Genomic DNA, 21,373 nt, shown 5'->3' on the forward strand with positions numbered 1-21,373 from the left:
TTTTAGCCCACCTCCGATATGATTTTTCTGACTCATCTAACACTGTCTTTATAGCATTGGCAAATATTCTTACACCTTCCCTATATATGTGTATTCCATTCCTGTAAAATGAGTCTCATAAGTCGACTCCTCATCGTGTACTCCCTCGTATCATGCTCTTGCAGAATTGTAGACACTTTCAAATTTAATCCTAACTTGTGATATCTGCTTTATGACGTCATCAACTTTTGATCTTGTTAGACTTACCCTGGTCCTATTCCTTCTATGCTTTTTTGCACAGTACAATTCCCTGTTTTCTTGCAATAGAGTCACTTGAAATAAATACATTGAATGGGACCAGCACTATTCTGACTTTTGAATTGTCAGTATGTTGTTTGATGCAAAAGTATGAGCTCTGACACTGAGATAGGCCATCGCATTTTAATTCATTTGAGGTCATCCACCCTGTCCTTCAAGCTCTCATAAGTTCTTGTACTGTTCTCCTCTGTAACAAAACTTTTTTTCCCCTTTCCTTCTCTGTCTTTTTTTTTTTTTTACTGGCCCCTTGTAGGGATGCTTAGGTGACCCTGGGGATTTGCCCTGCCAGAGAACTATCATCCCTACTCCTTAGTCCCACTCTGTGCACCAATGGACAGGCAACAGGGGGTGGTGATTTACTAGCTTGAGGCCAGATGAACAATGTAACGACACAACCTATCACTAACACTACACAAACACTAACCCACACCCTCTGGCCTTTACAGAGTTTTTTTACCTACTCCTTAGTCCCACTCTGTGCACCAATGGACAGGCAACAGGGGGTGGTGATTTACTAGCTTGAGGCCAGATGAACAATGTAACGACACAACCTATCACTAACACTACACAGACACTAACCCACACCCTCTGGCCTTTACAGAGTTTGTATGTGACACTAAGTACACTGTGCTTTATTATTATTTTGGTTTTTAGGAGCATTAGCAACTAATACCATATTGCTCCGGGGATATGCAGTGGTCACTCCCTGACCTTTCTGCATCCTCATGCTACCTGACACAAAAGGAAATGTACTCACTACTGGCTTTACAGCATGTATATCTTCACCCATAGACATCATGCAGAATTAAGGGTGACTCCTGGTGCTGCTTAGACAGTTACATTACATCTCATATGGCCAGAGGCTCAAAAGGTTGACATGTTCCTTCAAATTGAGGATATTCTTTAAATGGATAGCTTACTAAATCCAATTGTGCATGTCTTTAATGCTTTTCAGAGATGAATTTGGGGAGATCTTTTGCCTCCTAGAAGCCTCAGTATGCTGTTGTCTAGTTGTAGGACGTGTCATAATGCCTCATCATCAGCATTGTAAGCAGCATGGTAAGTTACTGTGAGATTTATTTGGCTGTTGGGGTGCTCATATTAGCTTATATTAGATTTTCCTACAATCAGTGTTAACTGCTTGTAGGAAAATCTATAATACTTCATAAAAGTCCCCAGAAAAGATTTTTGGAATAACAATAATATTATCAAAAGTTCTTTGTGTGTGAAGCTGGACAAAGTTAACAGTCCACAACAGCACATACACTACATTTGAGGAGTAGTGCGCAGAAATGCACAAAAAATATTATTTAAAATTTTATTTTTATTTTTTTCTAGATCTTATTATTGTTACATTATCATTTTTTGAGAACTTACTTTCTAATGTTAACGTAATTATTTTACAGGGGTTTGTACTAGAGAACCACCCTTTTATATTATCACAGAATTCATGCCTTGTGGCAATCTGTTGGATTATTTGAGAAATGCGAATCGAGAAGAAATAAATGCAGTTGTCCTCATGTACATGGCTACACAGATTGCCTCGGCTATGTCTTACCTGGAATCTCATAGTTTCATCCATAGGTATTTTTTGTTTAGAAACTTTTTTAATCTATATTCCTTAGAATTAATGCTTGCAGAATTCTAGATTTTTGATTAAACTGATATCTTCTCTAGCAGTTTTAAATATTCACAGACTAGTTATTTTATGTCCATAACCTGACAAAGATAAAGTTCTAAATATTTATATAAGTCATTTCTCTTAGTTTGGCTGTTGTAAACAATAGCCAAAACTACAGTATTCCAGCCTAAGCATCCCATTATTTTTGACAGTGTTGTGCAGTGTATGGTTCAATTCAAATGAGTGCATTTGGCTTTCTGACATATGTAAAAGTAAGATTAAAGGCCATTAAAGATAATTATCTTTGGTTTAACTGTGCATAGATATAATTGAAATTACGATTGTTATATCTTTGTGGTGCTGGTGGCACCAGATGTATGCTAGCTAAATTAGTGTGCTATTAAAATTAATTAATAAAGGAGGTTTTCAGGAGTGTTGCTCAAAAAGAAGTTATATTTTAGATAAAATAAGTGTGGGTGAGTGTTAGGTTAAGATTTGGGACCTAAAGGTGGTTTTTATTTTTCAGACTGTGAACTTTTTTAAAATGGCCATCATTATTATGTTCGGACATAGGAAAACATAGGAAATTTCAAGGTCATTAAATTTTTAAGGAACTATAATCAGTCACTGGGAATTCTTAGTAGAATAGTTGTGCTACCTGATAGCTTTGATGTAGAAGTTTTCAGGATACCAAATTGTATTTAAAAATACTCAGTTGTTGTGTTGCTGAGTATTGAGCTATACATTATTGGTATTTTCAAGGTCACAGTAATTCTACCGAGTCAGCCATTTCGATGTTAAAAGAACTACAGCAGTGCCACCTGCTTGTTCGCTGGTGACTAGAAATTCGACATAAATTGCGTAAAATTATTAAATTGTGACATCACGAGGAAGCTTCATCACTGAATAAGAGTTACTCCATTTATATGGCTGTGGCAGGTTTAGTAGATCGGCAGCTTAAATCCCAAGCCCGGATGAATGGTGAAGGTTGACATCAGGAAGGGCATCCAGTCATAAAAACTAAGCCAAAACCAATAGATGTGTTCTGGTTAAGAAGTTAATCCAACTAGAGGAGGAGAAGAAGAGGATGTAAAGTGTGAATTGGGTACATTGAATGCCGACCCCATATAACGTGGGAAAAGGCGAAGACAAAGAAGAAGATATCTAGAGCTAGTATAAATCGGTGTACAAATACAGTTGGGATTGAAACAGTTTCTTCAGGCCTAGTTAACATGTAGGAAGTTTTGTTGATTAAAATATGATTTCAATTCAAATTTAAAAGATAATTTCAATAAAGTATGATTGAGTAGAGCCTTTGTCTCCTGAGTTAATTTATTACAATAGTGTTTAATCATTCCTCAAATGTATTAATACGATTTTTTTTAGCATAAATTAAAATGTGTTTTCTCTTTTATTAATATTTCTGTTTAATTTTTAGAGTACATTACCTAAACATGATGTTTCATCCTTGCCTCCCCCCCTTTTTAATTGTGCTGGATTTTAGTCTTCAAAATCATTTTGTCCTGTTAGTGTGCATCAGTATTTAGTCACCCTAGAATTGCATGAAACAGCCAAAGTAGGAAAAATTTAAACCTCTGTTAAGATTCTCATAGTAATCGACTCAAAAAATGCAGTTTTTGAGAGCTCTATCTTGTTCACTTCTTTGACTTGCCCTCTAGTGGCTTGCAGAATTCTGGTACATTATGGCCTAAGCTGCCAGTGTCATTAAACACAAAACCAACCATCCTCTAATAGACTTGGATGTTTTTGGCACTTCTTGTAATGGTCTTTTCTTAGCACAGCTTTCCTTATTAATGTTGTGATCAGTTCTATTTTCTTCAAACTTTCACAGAGGTGTTTTGGAAATTTATCTCATATTGGTTTTTCCATACATATTGAATCCCTTGAATATTCATAATTCTAGTGTCATTTCTTCTTTTCTTGAAATGCATTTTGGTTATTTTCTATACTCCAGAGGGTACAGTGAATCTCCTATATAATGAAAACTTATTAAAAACTTAATTATTTATTTTAACTTTAAAATTAACAACAATTTATTCAAAGTGGTTAGTACCACTTCTGTACAAAATTTAAAACAATCTAGAGTGTTTATACAAGTCTTCAATATTTTGTCAGCGTTTGTAAACCTGTGACTGACCATTCACAGTCAGAAAGGCTATAAGCAGTCAGAAAGTTTATGCAAAGATATGCTGGTAAATACTATTACAGTATGTTTTAATTACAAATAGCAAATAGAAATGGGAAAGCTTAATTCCCTGTTTGCATAAAGGTGATATATGTGATGTTTTGCTTAATATGCACCAGTTTTTACCCTGCTTAGTTTTAAAATTGAGATTTTATGCAATAAATTTATTGTTTTATTCTATTTTTCTTGAATTTCCAGGTTGTCTAGTCAAAACTGATATAAAAGTTTATAGATATGTATGATTTTATGGTTAATGATGTGAAAATTTGCATAATTAAATGCTTTTGTTAATGAGATAGCTGTTCCTTGCTTATTCTAAAAATGTAGTTCTTTTCAAATCACCCTCTGAAACCTGAGCTCAAGGAAAGTGAATTACATTTTCCAACATCAAAGTCAAGCAAGTTCACTTGTCTTGAAATCTGCCTGCAAGAGATTGTCACTAACTTGCACAACTACTGCATCTTATAGCATCTTATAATTTACTGCTGCAGATGAAAGGAATTTATGTGGGTAAGTTGTTGATGATTTGAAAGTTAGAAGAGGGATTAACAATTGGAGCCAGGCCATGCTGCTTAAAAAAAGAGACTTGGATTGGTTGCATATGTGGTCTAAAAAATGGCAACTGAAGTTTAATGCTTCTAAACATAAAGATTATACATGTGGGTAACAGATATCCTGGAGTCATGTATAAGCCAGGAGGAGGAGGGTAGCTAAAAAGTGGTTTAAGATAAAATTTTTACGATTCAGTCTGACATGAAATTTTCCATGCAGTTTAAGCTGGTGGAAACATGGTGTCTTGTCTTATCATTTATAGGTCCTTTTCTAGTAGGTAGGACTTTATTATTGCCTCTTTATGAGGTGATAATTAAAATACATTTTGAATATTGTGTTCAGGTTTGGAGACTGCACTAAAAAAATCCTTCTGCTGAAGTTTAGAGAAGTGTGAGAAGATTAGTGAAAAGTACAAAATGATGTATGCAGAATGGCTTAGAAGGTATTAACTGCAAAGTTCGGCAACTAGACTTATAAGGGCAGATCTAATTAAGGTATATAAGGCATTGAAGGGATTGAATAAAATGAATGAAGGTCTGTTCTCCCTCATGGGTGAGGGAAAACAGATCAGAGGACAGAAATATAAAATCTTGGGGAATAACAGAAGATTGAATCTCATGACATTCACCTATAGGTAGCGGGTTGTCAAACATTGAAATAGGTTGCCTTGCAACATAGTGGAGGCAGTGAATCTGGATAAATTTAAAGCAGAATTGGATTATTACCATGTGGGAATGGTATGAAGATTCTATTTTATTGTAATTATTATTTTATTTAGTTTTGTAATTGTTATTACAATATATACCTTATAATTTTTCAATATGTAATTAATTATTAATTTATTTATTTTTGGAAAATGCAGAAAAAGTTTGCTTTCCTTGCATCATTTGGCCTTACTATATTAATAAAACTTCCCCTCCCCCTTTGTATACATAATTCATAAGTATATTCAAGTAGATAGTAGTATTTGGCTTTATAAATTAATTATGCATATAAGCAACTTCAACATTGCAATAATATATAGATAATAAAATTCTGATCACATAGTTTTAATTTAGTTCGGAATCTGAAAAATCCATTTTTATTATTATATATTAGTGCCTTTTCACACTAAGAAATGGCAAAAGATATACTGAATTTACTGTGTTCTGCCATATCTTAGTGGAAAATTTACTGACATATTTCTGCAATTATTTTTACTTTGTATTTATTCGTTTTGTAAATGTTATACAGAATAAACAGTTCTAATAGAAAGTAATAAAAATTCATTTTTTTCTTTTCTTTCAAATTAACTTTTAATATTTCGTAATAATTATTAATTTTATCATTGATATCAGGTTAAAACTATCTGCACAGCATTTTGTTATTTTTATGTTTATTTTACTTATGTTGCATATTTGATTAATTTGTGAATAATTATCGCAACTCCCATCTGTTACCTTCTGAATATATATCTGTGAATTAAGCGTACAATGGCACCTCCGTAGCCAGGTGGGCAGGAACAGCAGTGCATAGCACACGCTTCTTGATTAGACCCGGGTTCGAGCCCATAACCACCAAATACGGAGGATGCAGAAAGGTCAGGGAATGACCACCGCATATCCCGGAGCAATTGGCCTTAGCAGCTAATGCTCCTAAAAACCAAATAACAACAATAAGCATACAATAAATTTTTTTTTCTCATTTCCATAAGTTATAAGCAAGTTCTAGAAGAACCTCCCATCTGTTAACTTCTGAATATATATCTGTGAATTAACTACAATAAAATTTTTTTTCTCATTTCTATAAGTTATAAGCAAGTTCTAGGTGTTCACATTGCAACTGAACCTTAAAGAGGCAGTTTTGCTGACATATCAGATTTCGATTTTGAGGCAGGGAGGATGTACTTATGAGTATGTATTTTTTCACGATAATTCAGGTTTCATAGAGGATTTGAAAATAAGTGGAATGACAGGGAATATCTTTCTCATTGAGCAACAAGCAATTGTTAGGCAAATTTTAAACTTAAAAATCATATCTGTACACTTTATATTGATTTTTATTAAATGTGTTGAAAGTTCAGGAAAATATTACATAAGGTCTCTCTGTAACACTTAGTAAAGAAGCAGAGTACTATTTCAATGTAGATATTGGAATAGTTTGGGAAAAATTGTCTTTAGACTAATGATGGGGCACGACTTTTCCATTGAGACAAAAGTAGTGGATTCAACAAAGTTTAGTGTGAATGATATAATCTAAAATTTCAGCACAAACCCTAAAAATAAGTGAGGTAGACCCCTTGAACTTTAAATTCACTACATGCACTGACTTATCTGCTTACATATATTGTTTATATTTATAGTTTTAGCCTTATGAACGAGTATATTGATGAGTACATAATATAGTTTTTTTTTTCCCTTCCTGGTTTAGAAGAGGATAGGACTGACGCAGTTCACTATTTTTATTTGGTTCAGTTTATCTGTTTTGAATCATATTATGAATAATAAATTTGTAACTTCAAATTCTACAGAGATCTAGCAGCAAGGAATTGTCTTGTTGGAGAGAATCATCTAGTTAAAGTTGCTGACTTTGGACTGGCTCGACTTATGAGAGATGACACTTATACTGCTCATGCTGGTGCCAAGTTCCCCATCAAGTGGACTGCTCCTGAAGGTTTAGCCTATAACAAGTTCTCCACAAAATCTGATGTTTGGGGTATGATATATTATTTATGTTTATTAAGGATTTAAAAAGAAACAAATTTTTTGTAATTTGATATTATTAAGCAAAAATTGTTTCACAAGTTTTACTGAAACTTCTATTCACAAAAGTGTATTTTTAAGGTCTGTGCTGTAGCAGTATTACAGTAGTGCTATATATAACACAAACCTGAAATATTAATATCGTAATATTATTGCTATTCATCTCTGAAAAATTAAACAAGTGTATTTGAGTTTCATTTAATAAAAATGTAAATCATATTTCAAGTCAGTTAAATTAAAGCATCTTCCAGAATCATTCATATATTCTGTGAACATAATTGCTTTATAAAAATAAAAAAAACTTTGAAATTTTCCTCTTTCTAACCATTCTCTTTCTAATATAATTGTGATGAAATTGTGAATTACTTGATGAATACAAGTGCTGATCCATGTTTTTCCTTTGTGTGCTGTGAGAGTACTTAAATTGGGTCTGTACTCTGAATTTCACTTCAATCAATGTCTGTTGATTTACAAATTATCTTGAAACATTTGCTGCCATCTCTCTTATCTATGTTTCAGTAATTGTAAAGCCTGTTTATTACAAAAATAGCTCCTCTTAACTTCATTAGAAGTTGATATACTTTAATAAGTAATACATAAATAGATGTAGAGGATTTTATTGCATCAGGAAAGAAAAAAACAGTAATGTCTTATTTTGGAATTTTTTTTATTATTTTTTTAAAATTCTGATTGGTCTTTTGACAATTTTATTCTAGCGTTATGCAGGAAAGTCAAAATATGAACAAATATGAACAATATTTAAAAATATTTATTTGCAAATTTTCAAGTGTCTCCAAAGTTCCATGAAAAAAACTTGCTCTACAAAGTCTGATGCTATCATAAACTGATTATTTGTAGGCCATACACATTCACAAAAGCCAAAAGTAAAAGGGCTAATAAGTTTCCATTGAACAAACAAACAAACCTAAGAAAAGCTCGAAAAGTCGAGCTTTTCTTAGGTTTGCCTTTTCGTTGTCATTGAGTCTAGCAACATCAGAAAGGAACACAAAGTAGCAAAGTTTGTGGAATTGCCCCCCCCCCCCCCATACTTTTGATGAATTGGATCACAAAAGAGAGAGAGACTACAGATGAAGTTTAGAAGCAATTCATGACTCTTCAGATGAATGATAATTCAGCCATTTTAGCAATAATCTTAGTAGTTTTTTAAATACAGTTACTGTATGCAACTACAGTCTGTCCTCTCTTTAACGAACTTCCATATATTGAAATTTTCTATGTAGCGAACTTTTTTGATTTTTTCCCTTGGTCAATGTAATAACCAAGGGAAAAAATCAAAAAAATCGCTTTGAAAAAACCTTGAACGACAAGTGGAATTTTTGAGCAGTGGATTTTAAATTTCAATAGATAAATTTCCATATAATGAAGAAAATTTCTATATAACGAACTGATTTAAAGAAATCTGGGTACGCATTGTTCGCACCTCTGGCCTTTAGGCAATTAAGCTGATGCTGTAGAAAGCACAAATTAAGAGCTAAAAGGATTAAGCATTTATCCCTTTAGTTTTTAATAGCTAAAGATCTTAATTCCACAAATTAAGAGCTAAAACATTTTACAATTTAATGGGCCTGTAAAACCCTGCAGGAGGAAACTGGCCAACCACGCTGCAGGATTGAAAAAGATGGAAAAGTTTGGGAGAGGCCTTTGCCCAGTAGTGAGTCAGCAATGGCTAAGAAGTAAAACCTATACAACACTACTATGCCAAGAAGTCCCACTGGTCAGCTGTTCACAGCCATTGGCCAAGATTAAGGCGTATTCCCGATGTGGGCATTGGCTCTGGTCAACCTATTTTCTGCTGTAAGTATCCTATTAGAGAATTAGGAGAGAGTGATTTTCCTTTATCTCGGAAATTCATCTGTTGTTTCGAAGAAATGAGTCATCCACACTTTCACTAAATTTCAAATGTCTCTGTTTACATGCTAATTACAAGTGGTCCCTAATTTCAGCTTTGTTTTAACTGCTGTATAAGTAACCTTACGGTGTCTAAGAGGAACTCCTTGAGTGTAGCATGAAAAAGTCTAAGTGCTTAATAGTGAAGATCGCGGCATGAAAAAAAGAAATCGCTTTAAAATTTGATATCCCTACCAGTAGTGTGTCAACCATTCTGAAAAACCCTGTTTCGATTCTCAAACTGTTTGAGGAAATGTGACCCAGTCAGAAGCGTGTGAAATTATGCCTTTGGGAAGATGTAGATCAAGCAGTTTTTAAGTGGATCAAGATGATTCAAGACCAAAACATGCCAATACCAGGGCTATTAATAGAAGAAAAGGCTATGGAGTATGCATCTTTTCTGGGGCATAAAAAATTTCAAGGCAGTTCTGATTGGCTGGAAAAATTTAGATTGTTATGGCTTGCTTGAAAAAATTTTCTTTTGAAAGTGGAGTTGCAATCGAAGAAGACTATACCCATTGGAAAGAAACAGTTTTGAAAAAAATTATGGAGGGATTAAGAGTCCAAAGATATATTCAGCGCTGATGAAACGTGTCTATTTTTTAAATGTTTGCCGAACAAGACACTGACTTTTAAAGGTGATAAATGTTTAGGTGGTAAAAATAGTAAGGAGAGAATTACACTCTTGGTTGCAAATATGGCCGGTAATGAAAAACTGAAGCTTTTGGTAATAGGCAAATGTAAATGACTCTAATGTTTCAGAGGAGTAAAGTCATTAGAGTTGGACTCCAACTACAACAAAAAACCTTAAACAACAAGCGGAATTTCTGAGCAGTGGATTTTAAATTTCGATAGAAAGTGACGAAAGAAAACAGAAAAATCACGTTGATTGCTAACATCACTCGGTCATTTCGAAACCTACAAATGTGAAGCTTGTTTTTTGCCTTCTGAATAATTCATCTTAACTGCAGCCAGTGGAGCAGGGCATTATCAAGAATTTGAAAATGCACTACCGAAGGCACATCCGAAAAAAATTATACTGAGAATAGAAACCAACCAACCTATAGATTTTGTTATAGATTTGTGGATGTGCATATCAGAGTTGGCGAAAGGGTGGAGTCAAGATGTGATGGAAACAATGATTAAGTAAGAATTTTTTTTGCCAAAGCAGGTTTTGCTAAAATGCTAATTAACAGAGATAGAGGGATGAACTGCTAGAAGACATTGAACAACTTTTGGAAGAGTTCCAAGCGAGGTTTGACCAGTGGAGAAATTGTTCTTGACGAATTTTTAGGAGTAGATAATAATGTCATAGTAGGTGAATATCCAAACGACTCCAACATTTTGGAGAGTATTTAAAGAACCAGTGACAATATTGAAAATGAGGGCAATATTAAACCATCAAAACAAATGTTGTCAGCATTTGAAACTTTGCACTGAGGCCCTCAGTGGGAAGAAAATATAACAGAAAATATATCTGAGTGTTTAAAGTTTAAACAAATGCGAACATTTTTATGAATGGTGTACAGTAGAATCCAGTGTACAACAAAAGAATAACAAAAAATTTATGACATAATTCTTAAGTGTACTAATAAATTTTGGGCATCATGTAAGTAGTCATTTCTTATTTATGTATGTATTAATAAATTGTTTTAAAATGTAGAAAATTTATTCATTCCCACTTCTTTCCCATCTTTTACTATATTTCTGAATTTACAGTTTTTTCATTGTTGAAAGCTCATATTTCTTTTTAAGGAAATTTCTGTATAATGAATTTTTTTCAAGGGAATGATCGATTTTGTTATATAGAGGTTCAACTGTATATTTAGAAAACTAAGTTTGGTAACCACCTTTTTTTTTTTTTTTTTTTTAAATTATGGTTGTTCTCTTCCTGTTGAAATGCATATCTTCCATTTAAAACATGCTTGGATACCAACTAAGAACAGTTTATTTGATTACCTGCTACTAGTTCGATAAGAAGCTGAAAGCGATGGTTTCAAAGATCTAGTTGTAACTGGGGATGAGTCATGAGTGCATTACTTTCAACCTTAATCTAAGTAAGCTACTAAAGCTAGAAAATATACCCATAGTAAAAGTATTCTAGCTCCCTTTGGCTGAAGAAATTCTTAGTTCTGCAATGTGCACAAAAGGTGATACTAATCTGTTTTGAAAAAATGCTGTTATTTTGGAGAGTTACATGAAGGACATCTGTCAACGTGCAACATCATTCAAGTTTGCATCATCTTAACCAAATATTGAGACTTGAGCTCGAAATGGATGACAGTTTGTGCAACTGTTGCATTTGAGATTTTGAGGTGGTACTGAAACCTGAAGAAAGGTAGATCCTGATACACGAGTGGCTCTTTTGCTTGTTTTTAGGTTTAGGCTATTTGGTCTCCGGACCTTTTCTCTCATATTTGGACTGAACTTTATTTTAAATTCAGTATTAAAAAATGACTAAGTATTACCATTTAGGTTATCTAAATGGTAATACTTATTTCTAAATTAAAGTTTTGCCTGATCAAGTGCTTTGTCTCAATGAGAAAGTTGTTCATTTTTATTGGTTTAGTCTAAAAACATCATCGCTGTACTTCTGTAACAAGCATAAACTAATTTTATTTGAAGAAAAAATAAACGACAGTTGCGTGTTTGGTGCCTTCCAGTAGGCATGTTTAGCCGTGTTGAACAGCTAACTGTAAAAGGATCCTAACTAAAAAATCTCCTCCTGCAAATAATACAAAAGAAATAACATTCAAAACAGTGATTTTTTAAAAAAAAAATAATATGTGGAAAGCACAATTTCATGAAATAGAAGTTTAAGGGGGGGGGGACAAAAACAAATGTGCATTAATAAATTTATTAAAAAAAAAAAAAGACATAAATGAAGCAGGAATGGATATTTGGTGCTTAACCTTGTTATTTTTGCATTTTGTTATCAAAGAACATTCAACAACACTGTATGACTGCTGCTATATTTCCACAAAGAAAAAGTAATAATGCAATTAATAAAAACAGTGGCAGATTCTGAATTTTCTATCTGCCATTAAAACAAATAATTTGAAAACAGCAGATACATGCTGCTATAAAAATAATTTACACCACTACATGTTTTATAGAAAGAATGGCACATCAGGTGATAATATAATTTAAATGATACAGCAGTATAATTTCAAAGCGAGTGTAAACAGAAAAAATAAAGTGCCAATGTCTGCTTTAAATGTGGGGGGATTATCAGTTTCAACCTCACATGAATTGCCAAATTGTTACTGATAGACTGGAAAAAACAAATACTTTGCAGTACAGAAATTTATACAACTTTGGACATGAACTAAGCCTTCAATTGGCTCAGCAAAATGAAATTTACACATCATAGTATTGGTTGAGCTACATAAACTGAATGACAAGCACAGTGAAATTCATTAGAAGTATACCTTGATGTTTAATCACATGCATATTTGTAAAATTGTGAGAAAACATGTTTTCCAAAAAGATTTATGAAAAATGACATTACTGTTTAGTGCCTCCCTATAATTTCTTTGTACAACAAAGTTTGCATAAAGGCGATGACTCAAAATGATTGCAGTTTTGTAATTTTCTGTTAACCAAGGTAGAACTAAGTCCCAGTTTCCTTAGCAATATTCTGTGAACTAATGAAGCTATCTTCACTCTAGATGACTTCACCAACAGACAGTTCCTGTTACTTGGCTCCTATCCATCAAAATCCATATTGTTGTTGAAATACAATCAGGTTAGATGGTCTCTCTCTCTCTGTGTGTTGTATATGGGGAGGTGACACTGTCAATCCAGTTTATATTGATGGCATGCTGACTGGGGCGAAATATTATGAATTACTTCACGTTAACATATTTGATTAGTTAAAAAGTTCTGTAAACATTGAAGCTTGACAACATCTTTGGTTCCAGTGCAATGGTGCCTCACCACACAAAATTATAGCAGTACAATAGTGGATATGATGCAAATTTAAAGTGCAGTGTATTGGATATTGAATGATGTGTCTTCGCCAACACGGTATTCTGATCTCCCATGTTTAAAATTTTCTTTTGGGATTTCCTTAAAACAGAAGTGTATGAAACACCCATGACAATTCAGATGATCATAAAAGGCGAATATATGCTCTGAGCACTGATATTAACAGTAGTATTCTAAAGTATGCTCATTCTAATTTATTATATAGCTTACACCTATTTGTATTATGGCACCTCCCTCTGCCACAATACAACCTGGACATTCAAGTAGACAATGAATTCTGACAATATGTTTGATTCCAGTGCAATGGTGCCTCACCACACAAAATTATAGCAGTGCAACAGTGGGTATGATGCAAATTTAAAGTGCAGTGTATAGGATAACGAATGATGTGTCTTTGCCAACATGTTCTCCTGATCTCACCTGATTAAAATTTTTCTTTTGGGCTTTCCTTAAAGCACAAATGTATGAGACACCCATGACAACTCAGACGATCTTAAAAGGAGAATACATACTCTGGGCACTGAAATGAACAGTATTATTCTAAAGTATGTTCATTCTAATTTATTATATAGGTTACGCCTTTATTATATAGGCAGCTTCCTCTGCCACAATACAAGCTTACATTGTGGCAGAGGGAGGCCACATTGAATTTATGAAATGCAAAGTACATTTTGGCCATCTTAGAAACCACGCTACCTAGTCTCACCTGTAAACAATATAAAATGTTGTAAATTTTTTGTATGCCGTGTATCTGCTGTTTTGTTTTTAGATTAAATTATATGAATCCGCCATTGTATTTAGTCAGTGTTACCTTTTATTTATAGAAATAATAGTGGCCATACAGTGTTCTTGAATGTTATTGATAACTGACCTTTGATAGCAAATAATTTATTATATAGCTTACACCTATTTGTATTATGGCACCTCCCTCTGCCACAATACAACCTGGACATTCAAGTAGACAATGAATTCTGACAATATGTTTGATTCCAGTGCAATGGTGCCTCACCACACAAAATTATAGCAGTGCAACAGTGGGTATGATGCAAATTTAAAGTGCAGTGTATAGGATAACGAATGATGTGTCTTTGCCAACATGTGGTTATCTTTGCCAATCATGAAGTTAGCACTGAAAGATCCATTCCTGTTTCATTTATCACTTTTGTTTTTCCTGATGAAGATGATTATTGCTTATTTGTTTATTCTCTTAAACTTGTGTTTTGTGAAATTTCCACTTTTCACCCTAGACAAAATAATTTAAAAAGAATTCTTTTGTCATTATTTGCATGGGGAGATGCAATGCACAACTCCCCTTGAACAGTTCCAGGTAGCTGCTTGACAGTGCTAAAAGCAACCATTGTTGCTTGTCTGTTTTTACTTCTCTTAAAATTGGTTTACAGGTAATCACATAACATGGTAGTTTTGTTCCTACAAAATCTCATGTAATGCGAAACTGTGTTATATGGGACTAAGAACCAGGGGGGGGGGGGTTACTTACCAAAAGCTAACAAAAATACACCTTTTTTATATATATATATAACTATTGGATACTTAATTTTTATAGTAGTAATAACTTAATATTTTAACTATTATTTTTATAATAGCAATAACTGAACAAACATCTTACCCTACAAACTGTGATACTTATATGTCAGATAGTGTACTTCCATTTAATTTTCTTCCTCTTCATCGCTGCTGAGCACAATCTCTCTCTTGCAGTATCTAGATTTCGTGTACCTTCTGCTCTCTTTAAAAGTCACGAACTGCATGCTTTGAAGTCACAATTTTTTATGGTCTCAAACAAGCACAAGTTCAATAGCACAGAATCCAGGGATCTCCGAACAAAATACAATGGACCCCCTTGCTTTAAAGAAATAAAGCACAAATTTAACTTTATTACCTTACATCATTTAACAAAGTTAAATTTTACATCATTTAACAAAGTTAAATGATACATGAAAATCAGAATATTTTCTAGTTACAAAATAAAAATAAATTTACACTTACGTACATAGCTTAATTAATACATACTGTAATATGTACATGCTAACTAATTGATATTTCTGTTCACTGACTTTTTTTTTTTGGTGAGACGATTTTTGGAAACTATTTTTATTTTTAAACTTACTATTTTTTTGGAAATAGTAAGACGTGTTTTACTATTTATGATGTGTTTTATGGAGTTATTGATATTATTTTTTGCGATGGAAATGGTATGTTGGATTAATTTTGGAGGGTAATTTCTGGCTATGAATTTTTTTGTGAGATATTGTAACTCTTTGGATAGGTCGTCTTGTGAGGTGCTGAATTTAATGGCTTTGTAGATTTGGTTATAGAGAACAGATTTTTTTATGTTAAAGGGGGGGGGGTGATGTGAAATGTAGGAATTTCCCTGTGTGTGTGTGTGTGTGTGTGTATGTTTTCTATAGATCTTAGTTCCTTTTTTAGTACCTGTTTTATATATGGTGAGATTGAGAAAATTAATTTGTTTATTGGTTTCTATTTCGAGTGTGTATTTAAGTCTGTTGTGAATTGAATTGAATTTTGTAAAAAAGGTTATCAATTATAGTTTTGTTTCCTATTAAAAGTATATCATCGGCGTATCGCATGTATAACTTTATCTCGGAAGGGTAAGGTTGTAGGATTTTATTTTCAACCGTGGCTAAGTAAATTTCGGACAGGGGAGCAGAGATGCCCAAGCCCATGTTGGAGTGGGCATGTAAAGCAAGTTCAGTGCTAGATTGTCCAGTTCTGAAGCTGTTGTAGTGATAGTATGCTCTGGTATTGGATTGAACCGAATTTGGTTGTGGTACGACCAATGTAACAGGCGTTACAATTGTGTTGACATTTTATTAAATAAATAATATTATTCATTTCGCTTGTTCGATATTTATGTGTTTCTTTATATTTATTGAAAAGTGTCCTGCCTGGGTAACCCGAATATTTGTTGGAAGATCTGATTGTGAATTCTGAAATGCCTGGCATCTAATAGTAGAGAGGTGAGTTCTAAAATTGTTTTTAGAAAGGGAGGTGCGATTAATGAGACTATTGTCAGAAGTTAAATATCCACAAAGGGCTTGTAAGGTGAAAGGTATATGTATATTGGTGTATAGTGATACGACATCAAACAATGCTAGAATATCATTGTCAGCAATTATGGTGGTTTTAATTTTCTCAAAGGCTTGGTTGGTATTACTGATTTTAAATTTGAAAAATCTGGTGAGTGGAGATATGATTTTTACTAGAAATGAGGATAGGTTTGTGGAGGCGGATTTACTAAAAGAAATAATTGGTCTTAAGGGGTGGCCCAGTTTATGTAGTTTGGTAATTTCAAACATATGGTGGAGAATATTGCTTTGTATGCCAATCTGCTGTAAGGTATGTAGGGTGATTTCTTTATTAGACTGGAGTTTTCTAAGGATAATGTCAAGTTTGTTTTTTAATTTGGATATATTATAGGAATTATTAATTATATAGGTGTCTTGGTCTGCTAGAATTTGTTCCATTTTTTTTTCTATATAAGTGGCTTTATCTAAAATTACTATGATATCTCCTTTGTCTGCTTTTTGGATAATAATGTCGGGGATTTTAATTAGTTTATGAATATCATTGAGTTGTTGTTTGTATATATATTAGATTGGGAGGGGAGTTTTGAGTTAATAATAGTGTTAGTCTGATGTAAAATGCGCCATTTGTCAGGGTGATGTTCGAGTTTTGTTTGAAGTTCAATAATACTTTCTTTTATTGCAAAGATCTTCCAACAAATATTTGGGTTACCCATGGGCTTGGGCATCTCTGCTCCTTTCCGAAATTTATTAGCCAGAGTTGAAAATAAATTCCTACAACCTTACCCTTCCGAGATAAAGTTATACATGCGATACGCCGAGGATGTACTTTTAATAGGAAACAAAACTATAATTGATAACCTTTTTACAAAATTCAATTTAATTCACAACAGACTTAAATACACACTTGAAATAGAAACCAATAAACAAATTAATTTTCTCAATCTCACCATATATAAAACAGGTACTGAACTAAGATCTATAGAAAACATACACACACACACACACACACACACACAGGGAAATTCCTACATTTCACATCACACCACCCTTTCAACATAAAAAAATCCGTTCTCTATAACCAAATCTACAATGCCATTAAATTCAGCACCTCACAAGACGACCTATCCAATGAGTTACAATATCTCACAAAAAAATTCATAGCCAGAAATTATCCTCCAAAAGTAATCCAACATACCATTTCCATCGCAAAAAATAATATCAATAACCCCATAAAACTTGCAGGTAATCTTGCAGGACAATTTCAGCGAATATTTGCAGGTACAGACATCACTCTTATTTTTTCCACTTATAACAAACTCGGATCACTTTTCAATAAATATAAAGAAACACATAAATGTCCAACAAGTGAAATGAATAATATTATTTATTTAATAAAATGTCAACACAATTGTAACGCCTGTTACATTGGTAGTACCACAACCAAATTCGGTTCAACCCAGTCATCCAATACCAGAGCATACTATCACTACAATAGCCTCAGAACTGGACAATCTAGCACTGAACTTACTTTACATGCCCAATTCCAACAACCATACTCTCTTAGTTGACTCAGCTATTACCATATTAAAATTAAAAAACAGTTACAAAATTTTACAATTCGAAGCCCTCATTATAGAATGGTTTCGTCACCACTCCGATCTAAATATTATAAACGCGAAACTCCCCTTCAGTCTTTCTCCGGTTTGGAATCTCACCAATCTGAGATTCCCGCAAGTAACAAAGTGCATCACGGGATTACAAAATTCTTAAATACAGTACACATTCCCTTTTCATTTAACTTGCCAACTGAAGACGTTTTTTAACGAAAGTCCTTCGTTACAACTTTTTGGCTTATCCACTATTTAGAGATTCCCAATTTAATGACAACCAAGGATGGAGTTAGTGCATTTCTACTTCCTTGCACATATTTTAATTCCGTTTGCATCATAATTACTATTTACCAACCCCTTAATTTAAGAACCAATCACCTTAAAACTAGTCACCTCTTGCCATTCAAACCATAACAATTGCAGATCGATCAAGGTGAGTACTGAAAAATTAAGCCCTTGCTATTTTATGAATTTAGTCCAATAAAACAGTACTTTAAGACATACTGTAACTTCTAAGTGTCCAGTTATTGCTATTTAAGTTACTACTATTATAAAAATAAAGTTAAAATATTTAGTTATTACTACTATAAAAATAATAAGTTTCCAATAGTCATAAAAAAAATGGTGTATTTTTATTAGCTTTTCGAACATAACCCCCCTTTTTGTACTGGTTCTTAGTCCCGTATAACACGGTTTCGCATTACACGAGATTTTGTAGGAACCAAACTACCATGTTATACAAGGGTTACCTGTATTAGCATTAGCATTAGTATAGGCATATGATGCAAGAAAGCAAGCTTATTCAGCATCAGCCAAAAATAAAACACACCACTCCCATTTCACCCCTCCGTTCGTTCGAAATACCTGTCCAGTTGAGCTTTAAATTTGTTTAGACGATCAACTTCAACAACAAGTGATGGAAGTCGGTTCCACCAACCAACCACCCGCTGGCCAAAGGCAAATTTCCGCACATCTATCCGACATCCGTCCTTCCTCAATTTGAATTTATGCCCTCTGAGGTGATTATTCTGAGCAAGATGAAGAATCCCATTGGCATTGAGCATTCAAAGCCTTATACACCTCTATCAGATCACCTCGCCGGTGCCTAGTCTCCAGACTCTGTAATTTGCAAAACTTAAGCCTTTCTTCATAAGAGCAACCCTTTATTCCATTCACTAATCTTGTTGCCCTTCTCTGTACCCGTTCCAGCAGCTCTACATCCTTCTTGAAATGAGGCCTCCAGACCTGTATACAGTACTCAAGATGTGGCCTAACCATTGCCTTATACAAGGGAATAATCACCTCCTTATCCCTGCTAGAAAAATTCCTGTATATCATTGACAAGACACCATGAGCTACTCTTGCAGCTCGTCTGCACTGCTCAGAGAACTTCATATCTGCCTGCACAATTACCCCCCAGGTCCTTTACATTCTCCACCACTGTCAGTGTAGTACCGCAGAGTTGATACGTTGCTCTGGGGTTACTGTTTCCCATATGCAGTACTTTACATTTGTCAATGTTAAACTTCATTTGCCACCTCTCAGCCCATCCGTTCAACCTTTCCAGATCCTGTTGTAGCAGCATAGCGTCAGTAGTGTCCTTAAAACCCTGCCAACCTTTGTATCATCTGCAAACTTGAACATTAAGTTTGATATCCCATCATCAATATCATTCATAAACACCGAAAACAACAACGGACCCAACACTGAACCCTGAGGAACTCCACTAATAACATTAGTCCACGTTGAGCAGTGTCCATTGATTACCACTCTCTGTCTTCTGGCACTCAACCATCCCCTTATCCATAGCAGCAATTTGCCTCCAATGCCACACTGCTCCAATTTGTGCAACAGTATCAAAAGCCTTTCTAAGATCCAAATATATAATATCAAAGTTATTCCCTGCATCCAGTTCTTTTGTGACTACATCATAGTATCCAATCAAATTGGTCAGGCAAGACCTGCCCTTAACAAAACCATGCTGCGTCTGAGCTATAACTGAATTCTTGTCTAGATGATCCTGCAGTGCTTCTTTAACCAGTGCCTCCATTAATTTACCTGGAACAGAAGTTAAACTAACAGGTCTATAATTACTTGTGTCAGCCTTTGATCCTCCTTTGTGAATTGGGGATACATTTGCACATCTCCAGTCTATGGGTACCTCCCCTGAGTCCAAAGAAGCTCTCATAATTATGGCTAGGGGTTTGCTTACTTCCTTTGCTGCCTCCTTTAATATAACTGGATAGATCCCATCCACCCCAGGTGCCTTTTTTATGTTTATCCTCAACAATCTCTCCTCCACTTTCCTCTCAGTTATTACAAAATCATCCAGCTCACTGCCAATGTTTACTTTACCTACATCATTCTCCTTCCTGAATAACTCCTCATGCGTGAATGTAGATGCAAAATACTCGTTTAGATTGTTAGCCACCTGAGCAGGATCCTCAACTGTTGAACCATCAATATCCAGTGGGCCAATCTGATTCATCCCTTTACTTCTTGAGTTTAAATATGTAAAGAACTCTTTTCTGTTTTTCTTTGCATCCTTTGCCAAGGATTTTTCGTAGTCTGCCTTTGCCTGCCTAATCTCCTTTGTGACTTGGTTACAGACCAACTTATATCTATCATAGGCTTCCATGTCACCCATTAATTTGTATGTATCCCATGCATTTTTCTTCTCTGCTACATGTCTCATTAGTTCATCTGACAACCATTTAGGCCTAAATCTTGAACAATATTTCTTAGTTGGTATGTAAAGCCTGGTAGCCTCCAAGATTAGTTCCTTGAATGCTTCCCATTTTGAGTTTGCTGTATGTAACATCATCAGTTGGTCCCACTGTATAGAATTTAAATACTGTCTCAGACCATCATAGTCGCCTTTACGAAAACAAAAACCCTTCCCTTTACCTCTGATGGTAGTTACCTCCTGGAGTAAATCCCACTTCAACACACTGTGATCACTGCCACCTAGTGGTTCATTTATCTGCAGATTCTTAATGCATGAAGAATCACTACTGATAATCAGATCAAGAGTATTGCTCCCTCTTGTTGCCTCACGAACATGCTGATGTAGAAAACAATCATCCAATAAATCCACAAAAGCCTTGCTAACGTGTGAGTGACCAACCCACAAATTCCAGTCAATATCTGGGAAATTAAAATCCCCCATTATAAGACTCTCTGATTTACTGGCTCACTCTATTTCCCTGTACAATATCTTATTATACTCATCAGAGTCATTAGGCCTATAGCACACTCCTACTCTCAATTTTGATTTCCCTATGCTTATTTTGATTTTGATTTCCCTATGCTTCACACCAAACTGACTCGACACTGATGTCGACTGGCTTCACTTCCTTGGACTTTATGTGTTTCTTAAC

The 21,373-nt window shown here is 34.3% G+C and overlaps 1 protein-coding gene across 4 annotated transcripts in view; it reads left to right on the forward strand.

Annotated features, from left to right (window-relative positions):
* The window catches only part of LOC150087315 (uncharacterized), a 410,003-nt gene that overhangs the window by 197,432 nt on the left and 191,198 nt on the right, over positions 1-21,373 (forward strand). For all 4 annotated transcript variants that reach the window (XM_090371118.1, XM_090371117.1, XM_090371119.1 and 1 more), the window contains 2 exons: positions 1,704-1,881; positions 7,186-7,370. In XM_090371118.1, the coding sequence (XP_090227244.1) occupies positions 1,704-1,881; positions 7,186-7,370 (363 nt within the window). The remainder of the gene's footprint in view (positions 1-1,703; positions 1,882-7,185; positions 7,371-21,373) is intronic.

Source organism: Mastigoproctus giganteus, chromosome 4 (genome assembly GCF_048544385.1).
Source record: "Mastigoproctus giganteus isolate SK-2022 chromosome 4, ASM4854438v1, whole genome shotgun sequence".
NCBI classification, from domain to species: domain Eukaryota; kingdom Metazoa; phylum Arthropoda; class Arachnida; order Uropygi; family Thelyphonidae; genus Mastigoproctus; species Mastigoproctus giganteus.